The sequence below is a fragment of the Salvelinus fontinalis genome, unplaced genomic scaffold, assembly GCF_029448725.1.
Source record: "Salvelinus fontinalis isolate EN_2023a unplaced genomic scaffold, ASM2944872v1 scaffold_0196, whole genome shotgun sequence".
NCBI lineage: Eukaryota > Metazoa > Chordata > Actinopteri > Salmoniformes > Salmonidae > Salvelinus > Salvelinus fontinalis.
The window spans coordinates 90,087-110,086 of NW_026600405.1; the positions used below are offsets into that span (position 1 = coordinate 90,087).

At 45.1% G+C, this 20,000-nt stretch overlaps 2 protein-coding genes and 1 long non-coding RNA gene across 5 annotated transcripts in view; all 3 read right to left on the minus strand.

Moving 5' to 3' along the window:
- Positions 1-14,336, minus strand: part of LOC129844352 (guanine nucleotide-binding protein G(o) subunit alpha-like) — a 38,237-nt gene extending 23,901 nt beyond the window's left edge. Inside the window, exons 1-2 of the mRNA XM_055912668.1 lie at positions 13,735-14,336; positions 9,492-9,583 (exon numbers count right to left, since the gene is read on the minus strand). Coding sequence (XP_055768643.1) covers positions 9,492-9,583; positions 13,735-13,870 — 228 coding nt within the window. The 5' untranslated portion in view covers positions 13,871-14,336. The remainder of the gene's footprint in view (positions 1-9,491; positions 9,584-13,734) is intronic.
- Positions 1,759-8,195, minus strand: LOC129844354 (uncharacterized). The gene is made up of 4 exons (XR_008757934.1): positions 3,080-8,195; positions 2,462-3,031; positions 1,854-2,005; positions 1,759-1,777 (listed from the first exon to the last, which is right to left on the minus strand). It is a non-coding gene; the product is annotated as an uncharacterized LOC129844354 (long non-coding RNA).
- A 2,002-nt stretch (positions 14,337-16,338) lies between the features above and the next one.
- The window catches only part of LOC129844350 (ethanolamine-phosphate cytidylyltransferase-like), a 19,379-nt gene continuing 15,717 nt past the window's right edge, over positions 16,339-20,000 (minus strand). For all 3 annotated transcript variants that reach the window (XM_055912664.1, XM_055912665.1, XM_055912666.1), the window contains exons 11-13: positions 19,207-19,272; positions 19,007-19,095; positions 16,339-18,735 (exon numbers count right to left, since the gene is read on the minus strand). In XM_055912664.1, the coding sequence (XP_055768639.1) occupies positions 18,618-18,735; positions 19,007-19,095; positions 19,207-19,272 (273 nt within the window). In that variant the 3' untranslated portion in view covers positions 16,339-18,617. The remainder of the gene's footprint in view (positions 18,736-19,006; positions 19,096-19,206; positions 19,273-20,000) is intronic.

Genomic DNA, 20,000 nt, shown 5'->3' on the forward strand with positions numbered 1-20,000 from the left:
GAAGGAGAGAGGGAAGAGGGGGGGAAGGAGGTAGAGAAACAGAAGGAGAGAGGGAAGAGGGGGGGAAGGAGGTAGAGAAACAGAAGGAGAGAGGGAAGAGGGGGGGAAGGAGGTAGAGAAACAGAAGGAGACAGGGAAGAGGGGGGGAAGGAGGTAGAGAAACAGAAGGAGAGAGGGAAGAGGGGGGGAAGGAGGTAGAGAAACAGAAGGAGAGAGGGAAGAGGGGGGGAAGGAGGTAGAGAAACAGAAGGAGACAGGGAAGAGGGGGGGAAGGAGGTAGAGAAACAGAAGGAGAGAGGGAAGAGGGGGGGAAGGAGGTAGAGAAACAGAAGGAGAGAGGGAAGAGGGCAAAAGGAGGTAGAGAAACAGAAGGAGAGAGGGAAGAGGGGGGGAAGGAGGTAGAGAAACAGAAGGAGAGAGGGAAGAGGGGGGGAAGGAGGTAGAGAAACAGAAGGAGAGAGGGAAGAGGGGGGGAAGGAGGTAGAGAAACAGAAGGAGAGAGGGAAGAGGGCAAAAGTGAGAGAACAATGAAGACTGAAGAAGGAAAAAAAAGCAGCACATCAGAAAAGACTGAGGGCCTCAGTTTGCATCCCAAATGGCACCCTACTCCCTAAATAGTGCACTATTTCTGACCAGGGCCCATAGTGCACTATAGAGGGAATAGGGAGCCATTGGGACGCAACCTCAGTCTTCACCACTCCTACAGCAGCCTCAGGTCTAGACAGGTTTTAAGGACTAATCCCAAGGTAGTGTGTGTGTGTGTGTGTGTGTGTGTGTGTGTGTGTGTGTGTGTGTGTGTGTGTGTGTGTGTGTGAGATTTTCCACCGAACCCCTCATTCAACCACACCTTACTTAGCAGGTCAATAGGATGCATGTATGGCAGTTGTGTGTACATTGTTGATTGGGGCGGTATGAGAGAAAACGTACCCGGGGCGTTATCAGACAGGATCATGTACAACTAAAAGGGAATCGGTACACAGGTATAATAATGGTCCCAAAGGACGACGTCTGGACCACAAACTGGATGTTGTTCAGCTGTACATTCATATTGTATGGATGAGCGGGTTCAAAGTGCCAGGAAAACAACCCCCTTACCCTGTGATCCCGAAGGACACAGACATACAACACCACCTACTAACCTGCCGAGGGACACAGACATACACCACCACCTACTAACCTGCCAAGGGACACAGACATACACCACCACCTACTAACCTGCCGAGGGACACAGACATACAACACCACCTACTAACCTGCCGAGGGACACAGACATACAACACCACCTACTAACCTGCCGAGGGACACAGACATACACCACCACCTACTAACCTGCCGAGGGACACAGACATACAACACCACCTACTAACCTGCCGAGGGACACAGACATACACCACCACCTACTAACCTGCCGAGGGACACAGACATACAACACCACCTACTAACCTGCCGAGGGACACATACATACAACACCACCTACTAACCTGCCGAGGGACACAGACATACACCACCACCTACTAACCTGCCGAGGGACACAGACATACAACACCACCTACTAACCTGCCGAGGGACACAGACATACACCACCACCTACTAACCTGCCGAGGGACACAGACATACAACACCACCTACTAACCTGCCAAGGGACACAGACATTCAACACCACCTACTAACCTGCCGAGGGACACAGACATACACCACCACCTACTAACCTGCCGAGGGACACAGACATATAATACCACCTACTAACCTGCCGAGGGACACAGACATACAACACCACCTACTAACCTGCCGAGGGACACATACATACACCACCACCTACTAACCTGCCGAGGGACACATACATACACCACCACCTACTAACCTGCCGAGGGACACAGACATACAACACCACCTACTAACCTGCCGAGGGACACAGACATACAACACCACCTACTAACCTGCCGAGGGACACAGACATACAACACCACCTACTAACCTGCCGAGGGACACAGACATACAACACCACCTACTAACCTGCCGAGGGACACAGACATACAACACTGTCACGAACCGGCTCAAAGCCCGTAACAAAAGGGAGACACGTGGAGATAAGAAGTAACGAAATATATATTTATTAAATAAAGAAACTATGTATAATATACAATGGTGTGTGTAATCAGTAATCAGTAGTGTAAGTGAATGTTTTGCATGGATGAATGTGATAATGCAAGGTGTTGAAAGATGCTAAAACAAACAACCGAAAAGCACAACCAAACGCAACAAAATCTATCAAAGTGTCTGTATGGAGAGAGTCTCCTTGATGAATGGGGAAGTGGTGATTTTATCCTGGGAGAGTGGGCCCAGGTGTTCCCCATGTAGCTGACGACCCTCCCAACTCCGCCCACCGGCATCCTAATAGGGAAACAAGAGCAAGGAGAGAGAGAAAACGGTAGACAGAATGGGAGGGTCGTCACAACACCACCTACTAACCTGCCGAGGGACACAGACATACAACACCACCTACTAACCTGCCGAGGGACACAGACATACAACACCACCTACTAACCTGCCGAGGGACACAGACATACACCACCACCTACTAACCTGCCGAGGGACACAGACATACAACACCACCTACTAACCTGCCGAGGGACACAGACATACAACACCACCTACTAACCTGCCGAGGGACACAGACATACAACACCACCTACTAACCTGCCGAGGGACACAGACATACAACACCACCTACTAACCTGCCGAGGGACACAGACATACAACACCACCTACTAACCTGCCGAGGGACACAGACATACAACACCCCCTACTAACCTGCCGAGGGACACAGACATACAACACCACCTACTAACCTGCCGAGGGACACAGACATACAACACCACCTACTAACCTGCCGAGGGACACAGACATACAACACCACCTACTAACCTGCCGAGGGACACAGACATACACCACCACCTACTAACCTGCCGAGGGACACAGACATACAACACCACCTACTAACCTGCCGAGGGACACAGACATACAACACCACCTACTAACCTGCCGAGGGACTTGGAGGGACACAGACATACACAACCACCTACTAACCTGCCGAGGGACACAGACATACAACACCACCTACTAACCTGCCGAGGGACTTGGAGGGACAGATTGCAGAGGTGTCATAACGGGTGTCCAACTTCCTTTCTTCTTAGGGCTGGGGGTATGTTTGTATTGTTGTGGTAGCTAGAGGTTACTATGTACTGCCTGGAAGTGAGGTTTCAACATTCTCTTCTTGATATCGTCCACTATTGTTCTATCATGCACTTTTCTATCTTTCTCAAACACAAAAGAAGAACAAAAATGTTTCACGCTCTTAGTGTTTCTGGACAATGTTCCAAAAACAATATGTGGAATGTAGCTGAACTGGCTGAGATCTGGCATTCAATCATTAACTACTACAGTGTTGTGTAAAAGCTGAGAGCTTTTCTGCTCTACGGAATTCTCCACACTGTTCTACAATTGGACACAGTTCAAGAATCTTCAGTGTTCTAGAATCGTCAACACTGTTATAGAATTTTCAACACTGTTCTAGAATCCTCAGACAATAAAATGACATCCCCAGAGTTCTGAGTGCCCCCCTCCTTGTTGACATAGCTGGTGGAATGAGAGAAAAATCTCTCTCTGCTGAATTAAACCACTCCACAGCCCCAGGCCTGGGATCTGAGGCAAATAAAGGAGGGATGAGACAGAGGAAGGGCCTTCTTTATGTCCATCTCAAATCAAATAACATTTTATTGGTTGCGTACACATATTTTGCAGATGTTAATGCAGGTGCAGCAAAAAGCTTATTTTTCTAGCTCCAACAGTGCAGTAATACCTAACAATACACAACTACACACACTAATCCCAAAAAATGTAATCAAGGAATTAAGAAATTTCAGAACGAGCAATGTCAGAGTCCGGAATATAAAAATACACTGAGTGTACAAAACATTAGGAACACCTTCCTAATATTGAGTTGCACCACCTTTCACCCTCAGAACAGCCTCAATTCATCGGGGCATGGACTCTACAAGGTGTTGAAAGCGTTCCACAGGGATGCCGGCCCATGTTGACTCCAATGTTTCCCACAGTTGTGTCAAGTTGTCTGGATGTCCTTTGGGTGGTGGACCATTCTTGATACACACGGGAAACTGTTGAACGTGGAAAAACCCAGCAACGTTGCAGTTCTTGACATACTCAAACCGGTGCGCCTGGCACCCACCTACTACCCTGTTCAAAGGCACTTAAATATGTTGTCTTGCCCATTCACCCTCTGAATGACACAAATACACAATCCATGTCTCAATTGTCTCAAGGCTTAAAAAGCATTCTTTAACCTGTCTCCTCCCCTTCATCTACACTGATTGAAGTGGATTTAACAAGTGACACTAATAAGGGATCATAGCTTTCATCTGGATTCACCTGGTCAGTCTATGTCATGGAAAGAGCAAGTGTTCCTAATGTTTTGTACACTCAGTGTATATGTATATGTATATGATAGAAAAGGTGTGTACAGCAGTAGTTATATATGGATGAGCCTTGACTAGAGTACAGTATATACAGGATGTAAACATTACTAAAGTGACCAGTGTTCAATGACTATGTACATAGGGCGGCAGTCTCTAAGGTGCAGGGTAGAGTAACCGGGTGGTAGCCGGATAGTAACAGTGACTAAGTTCAGGGCAGGGTACTGGGCGGAGGTCGGTTAGTGGTGACTATTTAACAGTCTGATGGCCTGGAGATAGAAGCTGTTTATCAGTCTCTTGGACCCAGCTTTGATGCACCTGTACTGTCTCCTCTTTCTAGATGGTAGCGTTGTGAACAGGTTGTGGCTCGTGTGGCTGAGATCCTTGATGATCTTCTTGGCCTTGCTGTGCCACCGGATGCTGTAGACCATGGGGTCCCAAACTATGTCCCCACACCTCCCCCTAAGTGCATGTTTTAGTTTTTGCCCTACCACTACACAGCTGATTCAAATAACCATCTCGTCATCAAGCTTTGATTATTTGAATCAGCTGTGTAGCACTAGGGCAAAAACAAAAATTTGCCCCAGGACCAAGTTTGGGAAACCCTGCTGTAGATGTCCTTGAGGGCAGGCAGTGTGCCCCCGGTGATGCGTTGACCACACCACCCGCTGGAGAGCCCTGCGGTTGCAGACGGTGCAATTGTCGTACCAGGCGATGATACAGCCCGACAGAATGCTCTCAATGGTGCATCTGATGATACAGCCCGACAGAATGCTCTCAATGGTGCATCTGATGATACAGCCCGACAGAATGCTCTCAATGGTGCATCTGATGATACAGCCCGATAGAATGCTCTCAATGGTGCATCTGATGATACAGCCCGACAGAATGCTCTCAATGGTGCATCTGATGATACAGCCCGATAGAATGCTCTCAATGGTGCATCTGTAGAAGTTCGTAGGGGGGGGTCTTAGGGGCCAAGCCGAATTTCTTCAGCCTCACTGTTGCGCATTCTTCATCACACTATCTGTGTGGATGGACCATTTCAGGATGTCAGTGATGTGCACACCGAGGGAACATGGAACATTTCAGGATGTAAGTGATGTGCACGCCGAGGGAACCTGGAACATTTCAGGATGTCAGTGATGTGCACACCGAGGGAACCTGGAACATTTCAGGATGTCAGTGATGTGCACACCGAGGGAACCTGGAACATTTCAGGATGTCAGTGATGTGCACACCGAGGGAACCTGGAACATTTCAGGATGTCAGTGATGTGCACACCGAGGGAACCTGGAACATTTCAGGATGTCAGTGATGTGCACGCCGAGGGAACCTGGACCATTTCAGGATGTCAGTGATGTGCACGCCGAGGGAACCTGGAACATTTCAGGATGTCAGTGATGTGCACGCCGAGGGAACCTGGACCATTTCAGGATGTCAGTGATGTGCACACCGAGGGAACATGGAACATTTCCACTGGAGTTCAAGATAGCACCAACAGACATGTTCCTAGCTCCTAGCCAACTTTGCAGTATTGTTTTTTTGTGGTATTTCTTACATTATTTCCTCAGAAGGTTTCTTGTATTATTCCCTACAAGCGTTCATTACCACCCACCACTTCCGAGTATATTACTCACTAATGTTCAGTCCCTGGACAATAAAGTAGACGGATCTCATTCAAGACATCAAGGACTATAACTTACTCTGTTTCACAGAATCATGGCTCTCTCCGGGTATACTGTCCCCGTCCATACAGCCAGCGAGGTTCTCCGTACATCACGGACAGAAAGAAAGAACTCTCCGCCAAAAATAAAGGGGGAGGTGTATGTTTCACGATTAACTACTCATGGTGTGATTAAGGTAATGTACAGGAAATCAAGTCCTTTTGTTCTCCCAATTTGGAATATCTCTCCATCAAATGCCGGCCGCATTACCTCCTGAGAGAATTCTCTTCGGTCATCGTCACGGCCGTGTATTTTCCCCCTCAAGCAGACACTGCGACGGCTTTCAAGAAAATACACTAGACTTTGTGTAAACTGGAAACCGCATATTCTGAGGCCGCATTTATTTACGGAAGTTTAATCAAGATCCCCTGCGCTATTCACTCATTGAGAACTCTGACCATTGCTGCTCCCCCTTCCGGGACAGCTACAAGGCCCTCGGCAAATCAGATCATGCCTACATTCTGTTCCTCCTCTCCTATAGGCAGACACTTAAACAGGAAGTACCCGTGATAAGGCATGTCTAACATTGGTCTGACCAATCAGAACCTATTCTTCAAGATTGTTTTGGTCATGTGGACAGCGATATGTTCCGAGTTGCCTCTGAGAATAGTATCGACGTATTCACTAACTCAGTGACTGAGTTCATCAGGGAAGTGCATAGATGATGCTGTTCCCACTGTGATGATTAGAGTTTATCCAACTGTGGATAGATGGCAGCATCCACACAAAACTGAAAGCGTCAACCACCACATTTAGTGGTGCCAGGGGAATAACCTCTCCCTCAAAGTCAACAAAACTCAGCAGCTGATCGTAGACTTCAGGAGAGAGCAGAGAGAGCACGCCCCCATCCACATCGGTCTATCTTGTCACAGTGCTACAACACAAGCCAACGGTGGGACAGAGAAAGGGGTGCGTCCCAAATGGCACCATATTTCCTATATAGCCCTATGGGCTCTGGTCTAAAGTAGTGCACTATATAGGGAATAGGGTGCCATTTGGGATTCTTCCTGCTACAGAATGTGGTTCATCAAAGAGTCTCTACCAGTCTGCAGCAGGCCTAGAGCAGAGATCAACTGTACAGGGCATGGTCAGGACAGGGGAAGGCGGGGGGTGTGTGTGTGTGTGTGTGTGTGTGTGTGTGTGTGTGTGTGTGTGTGTGTGTGTGTGTGTGTGTGTGTACGTAAGAGAGATACACCCTGCTGTCTCTGTTTTCGTTGGTTCAGGGAAGGGCATAGATAGGGCAGTGAGGCAACGTGTGATTTATTCCTCTGGAAGAGAGAGTGTTAAAGTTACCATGGTGTTCATGTTATCATGGTGCTCATGTTATCATGGTGTTCATGTTACCATTGTGTTCATGATACCAAATGTGTCTCTTTAGATGAAAGGGGGACTGATGGGGCAGTGATGGTGGAGTGAGTCTTGGATAATCTGACTTTTATGAGAAAGAGGAGGGAAAGGCCATAACCTTCACATATCACCACCCAGGACCTTCATCTGGCATATCAGAGTCTATCCGGTGTGTGTGTGTTCACATATCACCACCCAGGACCTTCATCTGGCATATCAGAGTCTATCCGGTGTGTGTTCACATATCACCACCCAGGACCTTCATCTGGCATATCAGAGTCTATGCGGTGTGTGTGTGTGTGTTCCGGTGTAACATGACAGCAGACAGCTGCCAAGGACCGATTCACAGCAAGAATACTCCCCAAGTCTAGAAAATAATACTTGTACACACACAGACGTGTATGACACACTAATAACTCATACCAAATTCCTCTCATAATTGAACATTCTTGCTGCTGCACACCTGTTAGCAAACTGGTAGCCATCAAAGCGCTCACCCTTTAAAAAATAGGTCTTTCCTCTCAACACTTGTTCATTATGTTACTACATTATAGGGAGGTCAGAGTGAGGGAAGGAGAAGTGGAAGGGGAGAGGGAAGGAGAGGAGAGAGGGAAGGAGAGGAGAGAGGGAAGGAGAGGAGAGGAGAGAGAGAAGGAGAGGAGAGAGGGAGGGAGGGAGGGAGGGAGGGAGGGGAGGGAGGGAGGGGAGGGAGGGAGGGGAGGGAGAGAGTGGGAGGGAGGGAAGGAGAGAGTGGGAGGGAGGGAAGGAGAGAGTGGGAGGGAGGGAAGGAGAGAGTGGGAGGGAGGGAAGGAGAGAGTGGGAGGGAGGGAAGGAGAGAGTGGGAGGGAGGGAAGGAGAGAGTGGGAGAGGGAAGGAGAGAGTGGGAGAGGGGAGGAGAGAGTGAGAGAGGGAAGGAGTGAGAGAGGGAAGGAGTGAGAGAGGGGGCAATGAAGAAAGGAGTAAAACTCTAAGTGAGAAAGAGAATAAAGAAGGATGGAAGAAAGGGAAAGTTGGTGGGACTAGAGGGGGAGAGAGAGAGTAGGTGGTTCACCCAGTCAGTGAGGGAGTGTGTCTCAGTACTGTCCAGGTTCCTCTATTTAACCCCAGACCGTGGGACAAACCCACAGGAAGAGTTTATGCAGAGGTGTGTCCCCAGAAGACGACAGGCCCCACATATAGGTTGCATCCCAAATAGCAGCCTAATCCCTATTCTCCTTAGAAGAATGGGCAGAATCAAACCACTGCATCCCTGTATGGGTTTACCCCTTAAACACACACTGCATGTCTCCTATCTCTTCATTTCACCCCTCTAAACCCATATCACTTAACCCCCTTCTCTCAGTCTCCTATCTCTTCATTTCACCCCTCTAAACCCATATCACTTAACCCCCTTCTCTCAGTCTCCATCGCTTCCTCTTTTAGCGCTATGCCCTCACTCAGCTTCTCCCCCCCCCCCACCCCCACCCCCACTCTCTCTCACTTATTCCACTTCTTATCAGATGAGTGATATGATCATCTATCTATCTCACTTGGCCAGTTCCATTATAGTGAGTAGCAACCAGCACCTGGTCTGTGTAGATAGGACAACTGAGACATCCATACAATGACTGTCAAACAATTTGATCAGGCTTCTACTGTATTTAGATTACCTGTGTGGCTCTGTGTGTGTGTGTGTGTGTGTGTGTGTGTGTGTGTGTGTGTGTGTGTGTGTGTGTGTGTGTGTGTGTGTGTGTGTGTGTGTGTGTGTGAGAGAGTACACACCTTGAAGCTGGTCAGCTCTTGCCTGGTAAAGCCATGGCCGTTAGATTACCTGTGGGGCTCTGTTTGTGTGTACACACCTTGAAGCTGGTCAGCTCTTGCCTGGTAAAGCCATGGCTGTTAGATTACCTGTGGGGCTCTGTGTGTGTGTGTGTGTGTGTATACACACCTTGAAGCTGGTCAGCTCTTGCCTGGTAAAGCCATGGCTGTGGATGATCTTCATCTGTTTGACCAGTGTACTCTTCCCACTCTCTGCTGCTCCTGAATCAGATGGAGAGACATGACAAAATAACACTAGAAATGTCTTTCTTTCTGAAACCTTGAGTGTAATATTTACTGTTAAATTCAAATTGTTTTTTGTTCATGTTGTTTTGTGTCTTGTCACTTTTGTTCATTTCACTTGCTTTGGCAATGTAAACATGTTTCACATGCCAATAAACCCCTTTGAATTGACTTTAGAGTATTACATTGTATTACAACGAGTTCAAGGACAATGGCTTTATCTTGTAGCCTGGGTCCCAGATCAGTTTGTGCTGTGATTGGACAATGACCATAGATAGGAGAGTTGACAAGACGGCAGAAAACATCTTAAGTGTTTCCCTTATTAAGGAATCATTTTCCTAAGAGAATTGTTTAAGGGTGTTGCATAGAGCCCCTCAGACATCTCCTTAGGTGAGGGCATCATTTAAGGGTTTTATGGTAGTTTGAAGACATGTACAGCAGAAAGAGTCTCTGGTTACCATGGAAATGCCATGATTCACTGACAAGTCTTAGTTAAATAAAGGTTTAAAAGAATTATTAAAAAAGACATCGAAATCAACCATTTGTCAGATCATCAAGAACTTCAAGGAGAGCGGTTCAATTGTGGTAAAGAAGGCTTCAGGGCGCCCAAGAAAGTCCAGCAAGCGCCAGAACCGTCTCCTAAAGTTGATTCAGCTGCGGGATTGGGGCACCACCAGTACAGAGCTTGCTCAGGAATGGCAGCAGGCAGGTGTGAGTGCATCTGCACGTACAGTGAGGCGAAGACTTTTGGAGGATGGCCTGGTGTCAAGAAGGGCAGCAAAGAAGCCACTTCTCTCCAGGAAAAACATCAGGGACAGACTGATATTCTGCAAAAGGTACAGGGATTGGACTGCTGAGGACTGGGGTAAAGTCATTTTCTCTGATGAATCCCCTTTCCGATTGTTTGGGGCATCCGGAAAAAAGCTTGTCCGGAGAAGACAAGGCGAGCGCTACCATCAGTCCTGTGTCATGCCAACAGTAAAGCATCCTGAGACCATTCATGTGTGGGGTTGCTTCTCAGCCAAGGGAGTGGGCTGACTCACAATTTTGCCTAATAACACAGCCATGAATAAAGAATGGTACCAACACATCCTCCGAGAGCAACTTCTCCCAACCATCCAGGAACAGTTTGGTGACGAACAATGCCTTTTCCAGCATGATGGAGCACCTTGCCATAAGGCAAAAGTGATAACTATGTGGATCGGGGTACAAAACATCAATATTTTGGGTCCATAGCCAGAAAACTCCCCAGACCTTAATCCCATTTGAGAACTTGTGGTCAATCCTCAAGAGGCGGGTGGACAAACAAAAACCCACAAATTCTGACAAACTCCAAGCATTGATTATGCAAGAATGGGCTGCCATCAGTCAGGATGTGGCCCAGAAGTCAATTGACAGCATGCCAGGGCGGATTGACACTTATGAAATGCTTGTAATTATACTTCAGTGTTCCATAGTAACATCTGACAAAAATATCTAAAAACACTGAAGCAGCAAACTTTGTGAAAATTAATATTTGTGTCATTCTCAAAACTTTTGGCCACGACTGTACTTTGCATGACATTAGTTGTTGGTCATTTTTGCCTGTTAAACTATCTGGTTAGCTACATTATTACGAGTCACATATCGCTAGCTTATAGTTATGAAGTAAAACGTTTGCTTTGTGTATATCTTGTTTGGTCTCTATTGTCATTGTCCTGGCTGGAGGAAGGGTCAGTGAATGGGTAAGTCCATAGTCAAGTCAATAGCTAGCCACGAATAAATGTTAGCTAGCTAGCTGCCCATTAAACATTTACATCTACCTTGCATAACATTAGTTTCAGGCCATTTCTGCAGGTTTAGCTAGCTGGCTAGCTAGATTACTATGGCTCACATATCTAGCTGATAATTATGAAGTAAAACATTTGCTTTGTGGTGCAGTGTGAGATTACACAGTAGGGGGAGTGCGAGTAATGCTTAAATGTTATGTTTAATGATATCTCCACACACTCGTCCCCACAGGAACGTACTCAAGAGAACATCCTTGGAGAATGCACTCAGAGCATGAGTGTGGAGCACGGTAGTATGCATATAACACTACATGTTTGATAGCATTCCACTTATTCCGCTTCAGCCATTACCACGTCCTCCCGAATGAATGTGCCACCAACCTCCTGTGGTACAGAGTATGTAGCCAGCTAGCTGTGTAGCCATGGGCACCTTCCCCTGTTCAGCTACCTAGCTAGCTGGTGGAAGTTTTTAGTTTGAAACCAGGGCAGAGGAAAGCAACATTCACTTCCACAAGTGCTGTTTACATTGATATCCATACTGAGTGCTGTTTACATTGATATCCATACTGAGTGCTGTTTACATTGATATCCATACTGAGTGCTGTTTACATTGATATCCATACTAAGTGCTGTTTACATTGATATCCATACTGAGTGCTGTTTACATTGATATCCATACTGAGTGCTGTTTACATTGATATCCATACTGAGTGCTGTTTACATTGACATCCATACTGAGTGCTGTTTACATTGACATCCATACTGAGTGCTGTTTACATTGACATCCATACTGAGTGCTGTTTACATTGATATCCATACTGAATGCTGTTTACATTGATATCCATACTGAATGCTGTTTACATTGATATCCATACTGAGTGCTGTTTACATTGATATCCATACTGAGTGCTGTTTACATTGATATCCATACTGAGTGCTGTTTACATTGACATCCATACTGAGTGCTGTTTACATTGACATCCATACTGAGTGCTGTTTACATTGATATCCATACTGAATGCTGTTTACATTGATATCCATACTGAATGCTGTTTACATTGATATCCATACTGAATGCTGTTTACATTGATATCCATACTGAATGCTGTTTACATTGATATCCATACTGAATGCTGTTTACATTGATATCCATACTGAATGCTGTTTACATTGACATCCATACTGAATGCTGTTTACATTGACATCCATACTGAATGCTGTTTACATTGACATCCATACTGAATGCTGTTTACATTGATATCCATACTGAATGCTGTTTACATTGATATCCGTACTGAATGCTGTTTACATTGATATCCATACTGAATGCTGTTTACATTGACATCCATACTGAGTGCTGTTTACATTGATATCCATACTGAATGCTGTTTACATTGATATCCATACTGAATGCTGTTTACATTGATATTCATACTGAATGCTGTTTACATTGATATTCATACTGAATGCTGTTTACATTGATATCCATACTGAATGCTGTTTACATTGATATCCATACTGAGTGCTGTTTACATTGATATCCATACTGAGTGCTGTTTACATTGATATCCATACTGAATGCTGTTTACATTGATATCCATACTGAATGCTGTTTACATTGATATCCATACTGAATGCTGTTTACATTGATATCCATACTGAATGAAGCACTTAAGGGACCTCAAGGGCAACTAACTTCACTTACTTTAAGGGGGAAATTTGCCTTAAAATGTTTTGTGCAAAACAAATTCATGGAAAAGATAAGTGGAAAAGCTACTTAAGATGTTTTATGCAACCGGGCCCAGCTTATTTATCTTGTTCTGGTTAATCTCAACACAAACCACATTGGCCTCTATCTGCACTGTGATTCAGTCCCTGTGACTGACCAGGAAGAATGTTAGACCATTGTGTGGAAACGCCTGCCCTGCACCCTTTAAACTCCTCACTGTGTTTCTGTTAAACCAATCAGTTGATATAGTATGGGTCTGTTTAGCTCTTTGCTGTTGTTCCAACATCCTCGTTTGAGCTAGAAGTGTGGGGCTTTTCAGTTAATGAATGGACAGGCTAAACTTGCAAAAGTGTTGTGCAGGCCTAGTGACCAGAGAACACTCGGCTGCACAACACACAACATCAAAATACTCTTCTGCCGAAGGGGAAATATTGTCCACTATCTATTATTACTACCACCACAGAGAGAGAGTAGTGACATTTGAAATGTGTCTATTCCATTGAAACTTTCGACTGTAATGTTTACTGTTCGTTTTCGTTTATCTATTTCACTTGCTTTGGCAATGTAAACATATGTTCCCATGTCAATAAAGCCCTTTGAATTGAATGTAATTGAGAGAAAGAGAGACTTACCGAGCATTAGTATCTTGACCACGTTCATCTCCCTCTTGGCGTATTCATACAGGTCCCTGTCTATCTTCGCGCTCTGAAGCTTCGCCTTCTTCCCCTCCTCCGTTAGGTCTTGTTCTGAACTGAGACACTGTCCCATCTCGCCTTGCTCATCTCCTCGTTCACCGGACACGCACGAACTAGAATAATACCGGGGAAGGGGGATCCACTTTAGGGATCAGTCATCGTGGGTTGACGGTGATAGTGGACTCGAACATGTTTATCCAATTGGGTTTTGATGATCGCTTTTTCCTCTTGATGTGTCACATTTTGGGGTGGTTTTCTATGCCAAATGTCTGCAACAATATGGCCAAATGTTCTGTCCTATTCCTTTTTATGACAAAAGTAATATAAACGAAGAAAAAAGTAATTGAATAGGTTAGAAGTTATTCAATCGGTTCGCATAGGAAGCGCATGTCCATCCGTTGTTACATGATGCGGAATCGCTCGCAATATACACAATCGAAAAAGGTGAAAACGTTTACCTACTCACTAGCCCAAAAAGTGTCTCGTTACCCAACCAACCACCAAATCAGCAAGGCTATTGTGATTACTTCCTTGTCGTGTTAGACAAACAAAATTTTCAAAAAATAGACTACCTTCAAATGGCCAATGAGACTGTGAGCGCCGCTATAGTAGCCTACAGAATCCTAACTCCCGAAAAGTTTCCCCACCTAGTTGATTTAGGACGGGAGATCCCTCCCACGCAGCCTGGTCTCATAGACTCCCACGGTATTGCAGCATTGGAAAAGTTTCAGATATCCCGTGGAAGTGACGTTTCGGGAGGAGAAATTGACGCCTGAGTGAGTGCTGCCATTTCCACTGTATCCACAAGGTGCGTTACTATGAAACTAACAAACATAATAATCACTGTTTTGAATGTCAGTGCTTTCGCGCTCACCAACGCCTCAAATCCTGCCAAACGCGTGGGTCAAGGATTAGTTTCCCTTTGTGTTCCTAATGAGGCGAACGTTTTACCGTTTTTTCATTCAAGAGACTCGAGCCGTGTCCTCATTTCGACAGCTCAGCGTAATCTGTGACCACACACAGCCACAACCACCGGTCGAGTTTACCGGTTTTCCGCGCGACATGCTGACCTAAACGGTTGTTAATCAGTTGGGTATGGGGTGGTGTGATTTGATTTGAGTGGATGTAGACATGTAGTTGACCCCGTCAGCGCTTTCGTGAAAAGCCACAGACCGCTTTCTTTTTCAAAAACTCTCTCTAAATAGTTTAGTTTAAAGCCCCCATGCAGTAGTTTAACGTGTATTTTAAAATCATCACTTGTATGGCCAATAAATCCCTTTATTTTTTAATGAAAATCTAATATCTCTTAATTTATTTCCCGAGCTCCTTTTGCCATCTGAATGCTCTCTGGTCATGAGGGGGTTGATATATATTTACATACACAGCCCTGGTTGGCGGATAGGATCTTCAAGACCAGTGGTCTCTAACTGGATGGCGGCAGGGGTCCAGGTGGGTCACCCGATGACATTCTTTGTGCATCGCAACAATGTCTTTATTTCAAAACTCTAGAGCAGGGCTCTCCAACCCTGTTCCTGGAGAGCTACAGTCCTGTAGGTTTTTGCTCCAACCCTAATCTAGCGAACCTGAATCTAATAATTAGCTGGTTGAGTAGCTAAATCATGTTGGTTACAACTGGTGTTGGAGCTAAAACCTGCAGGAGGGTAGGTCTCCAGGAACAAGTTTGGAGAGCTCTGTTCTAGAGCCTCAGAGGAGGATACATATGCAAATAAAAGATGACTGGTCATTGATCAGAATAATTAGATCAGATTGTGATGTCATGCTTCCCCTTACAGTTTATTTGACTAACTACTTTAAGACTTATTTTTCGAAACTGCATTGTTGGTTAAGGGCTTGTAAGCATTTCACTGTAAGATCTGCACCTGTTGTATTCGGGGAAAAAATTAATGACTAATAATATTTGATTTGCTGTAGACCAAAAACTCCATCCCACCTGAACAGGCTGAAATTTCCATCACTTTTTCACTAAAAAGGGCATTATCATAATTTCAGTGTCATTTCAACCTCAGTGTGGAAATATATACGTTTGTAAGATGGGTGAGTAGGATGGGTGAATAAGATGGGTGAGTAGGTTGGGTGAGTAGGTTGGGTGAATAAGATGGGTGAGTAGGTTGGGTGAATAAGATGGGTGAGTAGGTTGGGTGAATAAGATGGGTGAGTAGGATGGGTGAATAAGATGGGTGAGTAGGATGGTTGAATAAGATGGGTGAGTAGGATGGTTGAATAAGATGGGTGAGTAGGATGGGTGAATAAGATGGGTGAGTAGGATGGGTGAATAAGATGGGTGAATAGGATGGGTGAATAGGATGGGTGAATAGGATGGGTGACGACCATTATAGGGAAAAGTACTCTTCTGAAACTATCATTACAGACATTAGTGGTAAGCAAATGTGTGTTTACACTATTTTACTAATCAGACAATTTTTTCAGCTTAGTAGGTAAATAATGTTAACCTTTTCAGGTTTCCACTTCATGTCAGATATTATGGACTATTGAACAACTACAAAGAAGCTCAACCTCAAATAATGGGAACAGTATTTTGTATTTTCTTGTCATTACCGGACAATTAATTGACAGATTTACAGAGCAACTTTAGAGGGGTAGAGCCATACAATATACATGCCCATTTGTTTTGTTATTCATTTTTCATTCGCACACACTCCCTTTAAAACAGTCTCTCATGCATACACACACACACTTGACTCCCCCATTCATTGTCCATACCTCTCTAAAAAATGTTCTAAATGAATTATCCACATACCAACACATTAGAAAGAAGAAAAGAAAACATTGACAGAGGGGTGAATCATCCTGTTCCATACAAGACAGAGGGGTGCATCAAATGGCATCCTATTCCCTATATAGTCCACTGTTTATTGATGAGATAGTGGGCCGGATTCCAACCCATAGCCATGTGAAGGAGGTCATGCTGCTTGCTTAAAGAGCACCACCTTCCGCCTGTCGGCTCCTAGAGAGGCGCCAACCCAAGACGTCTGCCTCAAACACACGTGACCACCCACGTGACCACCCACGTGAAGAGTCGTACCGGTCACGCCACAAGCCACCCACGTGAAGAGTCATACCGGTCACGCCACAGAGCCACACGTGACCACCCACGTGAAGAGTCATACCGGTCACGCCACAGAGCCACACGTGACCACCCACGTGAAGTCATACCGGTCACGCCACAAGCCACCCACGTGAAGTCATACCGGTCACGCCACAAGCCACCCACGTGAAGTCATACCGGTCACGCCACAAGCCACCCACGTGAAGAGTCGTACCGGTCACGCCACAGAGCCACACGTGACCACCCACGTGAAGTCATACCGGTCACGCCACAGAGCAGACAGTTATTCGATGGCGCAAGTGGGGACACTTCAGGCTGAGCAGCTACGTCAACTCTGACATGTATGTGTGCTGGTGTCAGCGGCCGTAGCCGCAGGGCTGGGGTCAGCGGCCGTAACCGCAGGGCTGGGGTCAGCGGCCGTAACCGCAGGGCTGGGGTCAGCTGCCGTTTGACCAGGGTCCATAGGGAATAGTGTGCCATTTGGTAGATCAGACTAAAGGCACTACTAAATATACACACACACACACAACTACATAGACTTTTCTCTCTTCTTCACAAGTCTCTCAATGTTCTCTTTTTCATCACAGTCACACTTTGGATTATTTTCTCCATCTTTCTTTCCTCTCCTTCCTTTCTTTCTGCCTGAAAGTGTGATAAGATTTAACACACTTCATTACAGCTATTCCACTCCAGACATTATTATGGGCCATCCTCCCCTCAGCAGCCTCCACTGACAGGGGGAGAGGGTTATTTTTGTGTTCTCGTTAGCTGGTGAAGGTGAGGAGGTGTCTTGGTTTGAGTCTGGTTCTGCAGTTTGATCTGGTCTGATCCGGTTTGGGTCAGGTGGAAACTCATTCCATGGAGGGCCTAGTGTCTGCTGGTTTGTCCTTTCAGTTAAGACCGAGACAACCAGGTGAGGAGAGTTCCTTACTAATTACTGACCTTAATTCGTCAATCAAGTACAAGGGAGTGAAAACCCGCAGACACTCGGCGGAATGAGTTTGGCCCGTTGTGGACTTGGGGGGTAAAGCCGGTCTAGGACGGGCCAGCAGGCAATGCTTCACTAAAGGATGTGTATACACTACAAGTAGTAGGACTAGACTGGTTTGGGCTGGCTCGGTTCAGTCGGACCCTGTTTTGGGTCGTGTTTGAACCATTTTGAACTGGTTAGGACAGAGGTTCCCAAACTTGTTTGTTCTGCGACCCCATTTTGTTATTTTTAAAAAAGGTGATGAAATCAACAGCCAATGTTTGGTTCTTAAACTGGGACTATGACCGTCTATTACAAATCAGTTGACAGTACATTTGACGGTGTTTCAATATGAAGGATTGTTTGAAGTGACAAATGCATCAGAAAAGTATTGGGAAGTAGAGAAGGTCATCAGGTAATCATTTAGTTTGATCTTCTGTGTAGAAAATAACACCATTGATTGTTATTTTTCCTCCAGTCTGATTTTAGTGCCTGGTCTTGTCCACTCTGTTCTGAGGCTTCTGGCATTGTAGAGAGAAACCGTAGATTAAACCGTTCAAAAGATAGGAAGAAAGAAAACCAAAACCGCTCTCATTATTACAACGGCATCTAGCAGCTACCGGAGGTTACTGACATAACCCCAGTTCTATGAACCAAACGCAATTTAAAAAAAAGTTATTTCAGAGTTTCTCTAGTTTGGGAAATGCTGGGTTAGGATCAGTTTTGGGACAGCTGGGTCTGGTTTTAACTAGTTTGATCTGGTTACTGTGCTGCCTGGGCCGTGTCCCCGGCCTGCTCTCCCTCTGCCTGGCGTTTCATCGCCTCAAACACCGCAATCTCCTTGGCCTCCTTCTTCTGGTTCCTTGCCTCAAACTGCAGCCTGGAGAGAGAATCAAACCAACTTCATTTGTATAGTGCATTTTGTACAAGGTAACAATACAATAATACCAAATAAGGGGGTAGAGAGGTGTGGAGGAGGTGGAGAGGGGCGGGGAGGAGGTTGGGAGAGGGGCGGGGAGGAGGTTGGGAGAGAGGGATGGGAAAATAATCAAATGAGTCAGAAAAAGATGAGGGACAAGGGGAGACCGAAGGTAGACAGTGATAGATGGGTGAGAGACACTTCAAGGCTATTGTGTGAGAGAGGCCCTTACCGGTTCTTGATGATTCTCTGTACGATGTCATCGGTGGTCAAACCGTTACCACTGTTTACTGTACGGAAGATACCTCTCTTCTTAGGCTCCTGGGACACACACACACAATAACATGCAAATCACACAAAAAGACAGAAAATCACACACGAACACTGCAAAACAGACAAACAAACAGACACACACACACAGTCAGTACTCACAGCATAAGGGTCTGCAGTGTCCCTGTCAGGAAACACCTCTGTCTTCCCATGACACACCAGGTCCACCTACAAGAAGTGACATCATAGATCATGAGTATAGTCAATAGGATCAATAATATAATCTACATGATTTATCATACATATTTATGGTATAACAGGAAGTGAATCAATTAAAATATGATCAATAATATCTATGGTAAAACAGGAAGTGACATGGTCATTTAAAATATGATCAATAATATCTATGATATAACAGGAAGTGACATGGTCAATTAAAATATGACCAATAATATCTATGGTATAACCAATATGATTGATCATACATTTGTATGATTAGGTTAGACTATAGATATCTACGGTATAACGGATCAATAATATCTACGGTATAACAGATCAATAATATCTACGGTATAACAGATCAATAATATCTACGGTATAACGGATCAATAATATCTACGGTATAACGGATCAATAATATCTACGGTATAACGGATCAATAATATCTACGGTATAACGGATCAATAATATCTACGGTATAACGGATCAATAATATCTACGGTATAACGGATCAATAATATCTACGGTATAACGGATCAATAATATCTACGGTATAACAGATCAATAATATCTACGGTATAACAGATCAATAATATCTACGGTATAACAGATCAATAATATCTACGGTATAACAGATCAATAATATCTACGGTATAACAGATCAATAATATCTACGGTATAACGGATCAATAATATCTACGGTATAACGGATCAATAATATCTACGGTATAACGGAT